This window comes from Ailuropoda melanoleuca, chromosome X (assembly GCF_002007445.2).
Source record: "Ailuropoda melanoleuca isolate Jingjing chromosome X, ASM200744v2, whole genome shotgun sequence".
NCBI classification, from domain to species: domain Eukaryota; kingdom Metazoa; phylum Chordata; class Mammalia; order Carnivora; family Ursidae; genus Ailuropoda; species Ailuropoda melanoleuca.
In genome coordinates, this window is record NC_048238.1 from 40,975,735 (window position 1) to 40,985,921 (window position 10,187).

The following is a 10,187-nucleotide window of genomic DNA, read 5'->3' on the forward strand; positions in this document are numbered from 1 at the left end:
ATTTATTTTTAAAGTAAATAGCACTTTATTTTTTTTTTAAGATTTTATTTATTTATTCGACAGAGATAGAGACAGCCAGCGAGAGAGGGAACACAAGCAGGGGGAGTGGGAGAGGAAGAAGCAGGCTCATAGCAGAGGAGCCTGATGTGGGGCTCGATCCCATAACGCCGGGATCACGCCCTGAGCCAAAGGCAGACGCTTAACCGCTGTGCCACCCAGGCGCCCCGATACAGAAATTAAAAAAAAAAAACAGTAGAACAAATCAATGAAATCAGGAGCTGGTTCTTTGAAAAAATTAATAAAATTGAGGGGCGCCTGGATGGCTCAGTCAGTTAAGCATCTGCTTTCGGCTCAGGTCATGATCTCAGGGTCCTGGGATCAAGTCCCACATTGGGCTCTCTGCTCAGCAGGGAGTCTGCTTCTCCTTCTCACTCTTCCTCTGTGCTCTTCCTCTCTCTCTCAAATAAATAAATAAAATCTTTTAAAAAATTAATAAAATTAATAAACTTCTAGCCAGACTTAACAAAAAGAAAAAAGACCCAAATAAACAAAATCACAAATGAGAGAGAAATAACAGCTAACACTACAGACATACAAACAATTTTAAGAGAATATTATGAAAAACTATATGCCAACAAATTGGACATCCTAGAAGAAATGGGTAAATTCCTACAAACCTATAACCTACCAAACCTGAAAAAGGAATAGAAAACTTGAACAGACCCATAACCAGCAAGGAAAGTGAATCAGTAATCAAAAAACTCCCAACAAACAGAAGTCCAGAGTCAGCAGCACATACACTAAGAAAACTCCAGGGCCAGCTGGCTTCACAGGCAAATTCTACCAAACATTTAAAGAAGAGTTAACAACTATTCTTCTCAAACTATTCAAAAAATAGAAAAGGAAGGAAAACTTCCACATTCATTCTATGAAGGAAGATGACATGATACTGCACATAGAAAACCCGAAAGAGGGGCTCCTGGGTGGCTCTGTCGTTAAGCGTCTGCCTTCGGCTCAGGGCGTGATCCCAGGATCCTGGGATCGAGCCCCACATCGGGCTCCCTGCTTCGCTGGGAAGCCTGCTTCTTCCTCTCCCACTCCCCCTGCATGTGTTCCCTCTCTCGCTGGCTGTCTCTCTCTCTGTCAAATAAATAAATAAAATCTTAAAAAAAAAAGAAAAGAAAACCCAAATGATTCTACCAAAAACTTCTAGAACTGATACGCAAATTCAGTAAAGTCACAGGATACAAAATCAATGTACACAAATCTGCTGCATTTCTATACACCAATAATGAAGCAGCAGAAAGGAAAATTAAGTAATCAATCCCAGGGGCACCTGGGTGGCTCAGTTAGTTAAGCGTCTGCCTTCAGCTCAGGTCATGATCCCAGGGTCCTGGGATCGAGCCTGGCATCAGGCTCCCTGCTCAATGGGCAGCCTGCTTCTCCCTCTCCACCGCTTGTGCTCTCCCACATTCTCTCTCTCTCAAATAAATAAATAATATCTTAAAAAAAAGAAATCAATCCCATTTACAATTGCACCAAAACCAGTAAGATACCTGGGAATAAAGCAAGCCAAGGAGATGAAAGACCTGAACTCTGAAAATTAAAACACTGATAAAAGAAATTGAAGATGACACAAAGAAATGGAAAGACAGGGGTGGCTCAGTCGGCTAAGCATCAGACTCTCGATTTCAGCTCAGGTCATGATCTTGAGGTCCTGAGATCAAGCCCTGCATTAGGCTTCAGGCTCAGCATGGAGTCTGCTTGAGATTCTCTCTCTTCCTCTCCCTCTGCCCCTCCCCTTGCTCATTCTCTTTCTCTCTCCCCCTCCCTCCTTCAAAATAAATTAAATAAAATCTTTAAAAAAAATGGAAAGACATTCAGTGCTCATGGATTGGAAGAGCAATTATTGTTAAAATGTCTCTACTACCCAAAGCTCAATCTACACATTTAATGCAATCCCTGTCAAAATACCACCAGCATTTTTCACAGAGCTAGAACAAACAATCCCAAAATTTGTATGGAACCACAAAAGACCCTAAATAGCCAAAGCAACCCTGAAAAAGAAAAGCAAAGCTGGAAGCATCACAATTCCAGACTTCGAGTTACATTATAAAGCTGTGGTAATCAAAACAGTGTGGTACTGGCACAAAAACAGACACTAAGAAATGAATGAAATGAATCCATAACCATATGGTCAATTAATCTTGGACAAAGCAGGAAAGAATATCCAGTGGGAAAAAGAATCTCTCTTCAACAAATGGTGTTGGGAAAAGTGGACAGCAACATGCAAAAAAATGAAACTGGACCATTTTCTTACACCACAGACAAAAATAAATTCAAAATGGATGAAAGACCTAAATGTGAGGCATGAAACCATAAAAATCGTAGAACAGAACACCAACAGTAACTTCTTTGACATGGGCAGAAGCATCTTCTTTCTAGATATGTCTCCTGAAGCAAGGGAAATAAAAGCAAAAATAAACTATGGGACTTCATCAAAATAAAAGGCTGCTGCACAGGAAGGAAACAATCAACCAAACTAAAAAAGCAGCCGACTGAATGGGAGCAGATATTTGCAAATGACATAACGTTTGGGTTAGTATGCAAAACATCTAGTGAACTTATAAAACTCAACACCCCAAAAACAAATAATCCAATTAAAAAATGGACAGAAGGGGTGCCTGGGTGGCACAGTTTGTTAACAGTCTGACTCTTGGTTTCGGTTCAGGTTGTGATCTCAGGGTCCTGAGATCGAGCCCCATGTCGGGCTCTGTGCTCAGCATGGAGTCCAAGTGGGATTTTCTCCCTCTCCCTCTCAAATAAATCTTTTTTTTAAAAAATGGGCAGAAGACATGAATAGACATTTTTCCAAAGAAGACATCCAGATGGCCAACAGACACATGGAAAGATGCTCGACATCACTCATCATCAGGGAAATGCAAATCAAAACTACAACGAGGTATCACCTCACACCTGTCAGAATGGCTAAGATCAACAACATAAGAAACAACAGATGTTGGCGAGGATGTGGAGAAAGGGGAGCCCTCTTGCACTGTTGGTGGGAACGCAAACTGGTGCAGCCACTCTGGAAAACAGTATGGAGTTTCCTTAAAAAGTTAAAAACAGAGCTACCCTATGATCCAGCAATCACACTACTAGGTATTTACCCAAAGAATACGAAAATACTAATTCAAAGGGATACATGCACCCCAATATTGACAGCAGCATTATCTATAATAGCCAAATTATGAAAACAGCTATATGTTAACTATCTGGAATTTAAATAAAAGCATAAAAAAAGACAGCGTGGGACTGGCAGAGGGTTAGATATATAGATCAACAGAACAGAGCAGAGTCCACAAATAGGGCCGACTGATTTATGACGAACCTGCAAAAGCAATTCAAAAGAGAAAAAACAATCCCTTCAACAAATGGGGTTGGAACAAATGGAATTCCATATGCAAAATAATAATCCTCAACCTAATCCTCACCCCTTACATAAAAATTAATGCAAAAGATGGGGCGCCTGGGTGGCACAGCGGTTAAGCGTCTGCCTTCGGCTCAGGGCGTGATCCCAGCGTTATGGGATCGAGCCCCACATCAGGCTCCTCCGCTATGAGCCTGCTTCTTCCTCTCCCACTCCCCCTGCTTGTGTTCCCTCTCTGGCTGGCTGTCTCTCCCTGTCAAATAAATAAATAAAATCTTTTAAAAAATTAATGCAAAAGAGATCACAGATCTAAATTTAAAACCTAAAACTATGAAACTTAGAGAATAAAAAAAATCTTCATGACATAAGGATCCAGCAAAGAGTTCTTAAACATGACACTGAAATCACCGTCCATAAAGGAAATAATTCGTAAATTGGACATTTTCAAAATTAAAAATTTTTGCTCTGTGAACAACACTGTTAAGAGAATAAAAAGACGAACCACACAAACTATGTATCTGACAAAGGACTTGCACACAGAATATATAAATAACTTTCAAAGTTCAATAGTGAGAAAACAATCCAATTTTAAATGGGCAGAAGAGTTGATTGAACACTTTATCCAAGAGGATATACGAAAATCAACAAGCACATATAAAGATCTTAAACATCATTAGCTATTAGTGAAAACCAAATTAAAGCTCTGATGAGACACCAACTGTACTGCTAGAATGACTAAAATTAAAAATATTGACAATATCAAGTGCTGACAAAAATGTGAAGCAATTGAATTCTTTTACATTGCTGGTGGAAATGAAAAACGATTCAACCATTCTGGAAAACAATCTGGCAGATTCTTAAAAAGTTAAACATACGCTTACCATATGACCCAGCAATCCAATATTTATTCTAGAGAAATGAAAACCTATGTTCACACAAAAACCTGTGTAAGAGGGTTTAAAGTAGGGGCGCCTGGGTGGCACAGCAGTTAAGCGTCTGCCTTCAGCTCAGGGCGTGATCCCGGCGTTATGGGATGGAGCCCCACATCAGGCTCCTCTGCTGGGAGCCTGTTTCTTCCTCTCCCACTCCCCCTGCTTGTGTTCCCTCTCTCGCTGGCTGTCTCTATCTCTGTCGAATAAATAAATAAAATCTTTTTTAAAAAAAGAGAGAGTTTAAAATATTTTTACTCATAATTGCCAAAAACCGGAAATAATTCCAATGTCTTTCAACAGGAGAATGGAGGGATAAGCTGTGGTACATCAGTACCATGGAAATACCACCCAGCAATAAAAAGAACTGACACACACAGCTTGTCTGAATCTCCAGGGAATTATACTGAGTAAAAATATCCTCAGTTTCGAAAGGTCACATACTATATGATTTCATTTTTATCACATTCTGGAAATGACAAAATTCTAGAAATGGAGAATGGTAATTCCTAGGAGTCTAAGAATGGGAGGATTGGAGAAAAGGGATGTATTTGGCCATAAAAGGGCAACATAAGAGATCCCTGCAGTCCTGGAACTGTGTCTTGACCGTAGCAAAGTCAACATCCTGGTCACGACATTATACTATAGCTTTGTAAGATGTACTATTGGGGGAAACAGGTAAAGGATAGACAGGATCTCTCTGTATTATTTTTATAATTGCACGTCAATCGATTATCTCAAAAGAACATCTAATTTTTTTTTTAAAAAAGGTTACATACCATATGATTCCTTTTATATGACATTCTTGAAACAATAAAACTGCAGTGACACAGAACAGATCTGTGGTTGCCTGAGGTTACAGGTGGGGAAGGACGGAACCATAAAGGGGTAGCATAAGGCTTTTTATTTTGGCCTGATGAAACTATTCTCTACCCTATAGATTAGTTACACCCATCCGTATTCGTGAAATACCTTCATCTCAGCACTGACTTTAACAATGCCAAATGTGATCACATTTATTGTACTGGACAACAACAACAAAATCAATATTACTGCACACTAATTTAAAAAAAATTCTTAGGAAAGAAAAAAGATGGTTGGCTGTGAGCATCTGCAGGACTCCGTCTCTTGGCCAAATGAGAATCCAAAGTCTGACTGATAAAATTACTTCGGGAAAATGATTTCAAGAAAAGCAAGTTCCCTAAGACATTTCATTCTTTTTTTTTTTTAAAGATTTTATTTATTTATTCGACAGAGATAGAGACAGCCAGCGAGAGAGGGAACACAAGCGAGAGAGGGAACACAAGGGGAGTGGGAGAGGAAGAAGCAGGCCCCCAGCAGAGGAGCCCGATGTGGGGCTCGATCCCAGAACGCCGGGATCACGCCCTGAGCCGAAGGCAGACGCTTAACCGCTTTGCCACCCAGGCGCCCCTAAGACATTTCATTCTTAAATTACACCTTGACATTATGTCTCCAGCTCGCTGAGGAATGCTATAAGAAATATCAGCAGGAAACCAGGGACTGCATTTATCACCGGGCTGTGGTTGAAGACAATTCCACCATCCACATCAAGACTCAGAAAAGAAATGCCACGGAAGGCAATTACAGGAAACCTTTACTTCCCTGAGGACTTGGTGTGCTCTCTCCCGATGAGTAAGGTGAGCCAGATTCCTAATTAAGTTTCCCTCTAGCAGCCAGAGGCTTGGAGACAAATCTGTAAGTCAATGTTAGTATCTGTCACACCCTAAGTCCTCTCCACATGCCTACATTCTAATTTGGCCTTGCTCCTGTCTCTCATTTTTCCTGATCCTAATGCTTATTTACAAGTAAGTTCCTATTTTATGTCAGAAATTCCTACATAGCTCATCACATCCATGGTAAAAAAAAAAAAAAAGAGGAAGGAACAGACCACATACTTACCTGGGGTTTGGCCATTTCCTGCTCTTCTTGGGAAAAGGCAGAGATATGAGAAGGCTGAGCTGGAAGAATGGAGAAGTGTACAGCATATGAGAGAACCCATCAGGCTTATCTGCCCAGAATTATCTGCCTAGGAACCCCCTCACATAAGCTGGGCATGAGGCCACTCTGTAGAAGTTTGGGCAACCGAGTAGTCTTAACAACCACCTGTGTATTCTTGACTCTTTTCCTCACCTGAGCATCTAACGCAAAAGGTTTTTTTTTTTCTATATATACTTGCGTACTGACCCAGAAATTGTATTTCCAGGCATTTACCTAAATGAAATAATGTACTCCAATGCATCACAATTCCCCTATAAGTACCTTCATCTCAGCACTGATTTTATAAATGCCAAAGTTAATCCTATATGACTCAAAATAAGAGATTAATAAGGAAATACAAGGGGTGAAATGCTACATAGCTATTAGAAACACTGCTGTATGGAACTGTGTGCTTTAGTTATCTGTGTACTTTTCTGCACATATATCTAAATTAATAGTTTTTAAAAATGTCACAGGATAAACTAAGCTGAATCACAGTAAACTTCTAAATGAAAAAAAGGTAGGTTATAAAACTGCAGGAACCCATCTCAAACTATATGTGAAAGGTTTAAAAACGCACACCCCTCATACACACTAAAAACTGTCTAAGAAGGGACGTTTAAATGGGGGGGGGCGATAAAATGAATTCCTTCTGATTTTCTTTTCCTCTTTTTAATTAATCTGTAATTCAAATGTGCTAGTATTGTTAAACGCCAAGAAAACTGAACTTTTAAAAACTTATCATCCTCCCGACGTTTTAAGCCCGACGATCCCCCCCAGATCCCCCCCAGACCCCGCAGCACCAGGCCTCGCCCACCCCACCCCCAAGCCCCAAGCCCCAAGCTCTGAGGTGAGTCCTCTCAGGTGCTTCTTCCTTCTCCTCACCTCACTGGGGCCGGCTTGCCCAGGAGCCAGAAGGAAGCCTTCGGGTGCAGATCACTTCGGCTGGAACATTCACACCAGGCCCCTACCTTGGGGCGTGGGCAAGGGGAGAGAGGCACAGGGAGAGGTGGGGCGCGCCTAAGAAGGGGCCTGAGGAGTGCGTATGAACCCTTAGCGCAGGTCACTGTGCTGGAAAATGTGTAAAAGTCAACGTTTAACAAGCCCCATTCAACCCTGACTAGCCCCATAACTTTGTCCACCATCGTGCCCAGAGACCTTCATTCGGTCTCCCATCACTCACCCCACAACTCCCCACATCAATGACCCCCCCAATGCCCCTTCGTTCGTTCCCCCCAGAAGTCTCCATCACTCAGCCCATCACCTCTAGCACTCGCTCTCTCAACCCCTCTCTCTCTCTCTGTCTCTCACCCTCTCGACAATAGATTTTCTGCTCACTGCAGAGGAGACCAGTGCAAGAACTGGCCCTAAGAAGCACTTCCGCTTCGGGACCAACTCGGGCTCCGCAGCCTACAGGGCTGCAGCAGCCGGGTGTGCGCACGCTCAGTGGGGGCTTTGAGCCCGCGTCCGCCAATAGTCAACACCAGGCCCCCTCCCGCCCCCCCCCCCGCCGGCCCCACGCGAACGCAGCGGGGCCGCGGCGCTTGCGCGGAGGGAAGATGGCCGCGCCCGCGCGGTCCCAGCTTTATGATGGCCGCGCCCACCGGGGCTCTACACCTCGAGGGCTGCCGTGGAGAGCAGGTGTTTACTTTGTTCTGCGGAGGCCGTCATTCCCGAGACTTCGAAAACCATTTTCCTTATGGCGGGGAGGGGAACTGCCCAACTGAGGAAAATTCTGGCAGGCCGGAATTTGGTGTCTTGAAACCTAAGGGCAGCATCGGGTTTACAGGTGTAATTGAATAGGAAGACGGGATGCGTGGCAGAATTGCCCGGCGCGCACAAAGGCTGGGAGGTAGGTTACACTGGCTCCATCCAGTGGCTAGAGCTGGGAGTTTTGAAGGATGGCATACAGACACCCTGAAGGATAAATAAACAGCGACCTAGGACGCGCACACCCCGGGGTGAAGGGAATGTGTTAAGCAGTGGCTGACGGGTTGCTTTCTCTGGATGGGCGGGAACGAAATCCTTTCGTCGGAGGTAACAATTTTGCTGACCAAAAGGAGCCGGCCATACGAATAGCAAAGCAAAGAGCTTTCTGGTGGAGGGCACGGCTGTTGCAAAGGCCCGGAAGCGGGACCTAATTCGGTGTGTTGGAGGAATGCAAACTGGCAGTGTGTTGGGAGCGTAGGAGGTGTGAGGCAGGGAGAGGTAGGTGGGGGGCCAGATGCCGTAGGGCCTCCTCTGCCAGGAACAGAGCTCATGCTTCATTCTAGACAGAACGGGAAGCCATAAGAGGGATAAGATTTTTTTTTTAAGACCCATCAGAAGCAGTCTCGCATTCTTGTTTACTGCGAGTCTTGCACCATTAGAACATGAGCTTCACGGGGATTTGCTTAAGCACCTCCTATATGACAGACAGTATTCTAGACATTGGGAATATGGCAAGGAAGAAGACAGAACCAAACAAACATAATGGGGACAGCCTGGTTTCAAACCCCCACCTACCAGCTTTGTAATCAAGAGCAGAACTCTTCTCTATGCTGTTTCCTCATCTATAAAGCCGGGACGATGACAAATGAACCAATAATTGTAAAGATTTAGAACAACGCTTGGCACATACCAAGTGCTACATATTTTAGTATTTTTTTTAAAGATTTTTATTTATTTATTCGACAGAGATAGAGACAGCCAGCGAGAGAGGGAACACAAGTAGGGGGAGTGGGAGAGGAAGAAGCAGGCTCATAGCGGAAGAGCCTGATGTGGGGCTCGATACCAGAACGCCGGGATCACGCCCTGAGTCGAAGGCAGACGCTTAACCGCTGTGCCACCCAGGTGCCCCTATTATTTAAATAAAATTAGGCATGTATAGGTACTAAGCTTTTTTTAATAAAAAGGAAAAAATTCAAAGATAACCTGCAGGCTGCTTTGGAGAACAGACTACAGAGGGCAAGGGGGAACGCAGGAAAAACAGTGTGGCTTCTGCCAACAGGCCCAGTAAGTGATAATGGGAGCTCAGACCTAGCTCAGTATCTTCTGTGTGCCACACACCATGTGAAGTACATGATATGACCTGCCTCACGCAGTCCCCACTATCTGTGAACAGTCCCATGGCCTGCACTTGTCAGAGGAGGAAACTGAATCCCAGAGAGACTAAGTAACTTGCCCAAGGTCACACAGTTTCCCAAGGTTGGATCCTTAACTTCTACCCAATAATATTCTTCTTTTGTTTATTCACTATCCCACAGAACTTCCAGAAAGTATCTGTGCAGGTCCTCATCCCAGAACCATTAAAACTAGCCAAAGAATGTTTTTACCAGAAATCTAGATGGAGCTTCTTGGCAGACAAAGCAAAGAGAGAAAACAGAGGAATAGCTCCTATCTCTTGCTCCCTGAGGGATCAGCACTTCTTGGGTACAAAACATGTCAGTTATCTCTGAATGCATTAAAAGGTGGGAAATAGGAAGGGCCAGGCCCATCCCAGCCTGGCCTCTTCCATCCTACAAACATCATTCCCACCAACTTGTACACACACCCCTGTGTGCAGAGAGAATCCTTTAGGGTTGGTGGGTATTGGGGTACAGTGATGGCCAGCTCCAGAAATGTCCCTGAGCCAGGGATACACCCCTCCCCTCAAAAGCTGTCCTAGGATTCACCATGCACATCCACAAGCTACGTGAGGCCAGCCTTTCTGTGCTGAAGAGCTAGGACTCCCACTCTGTCCTGGGCATCCTCTGCCATTAGTCCCTGCGGGTGCAGCCTCATACAATGGTCTAAGCAGCAGGGAGCTAGGTGAAGGGGTATGGGAAGCAGACAGCAGCTGGCCCCACCAC

The 10,187-nt window shown here is 43.9% G+C and overlaps 1 protein-coding gene across 9 annotated transcripts in view; it reads right to left on the reverse strand.

Moving 5' to 3' along the window:
• Positions 1-10,187, reverse strand: part of LOC100480744 (zinc finger protein 182) — a 43,617-nt gene that overhangs the window by 20,233 nt on the left and 13,197 nt on the right. For 3 of the 9 annotated variants that reach the window (XM_034649179.1, XM_034649172.1, XM_034649169.1), the window contains 3 exons: positions 8,007-8,122; positions 7,243-7,428; positions 6,280-6,338 (listed from right to left, as the gene is read on the reverse strand). In XM_034649179.1, the coding sequence (XP_034505070.1) occupies positions 6,280-6,294 (15 nt within the window). In that variant the 5' untranslated portion in view covers positions 6,295-6,338; positions 7,243-7,428; positions 8,007-8,122. The other 6 variants (XM_034649173.1, XM_034649170.1, XM_034649175.1 and 3 more) reach the window with 5 other exon arrangements.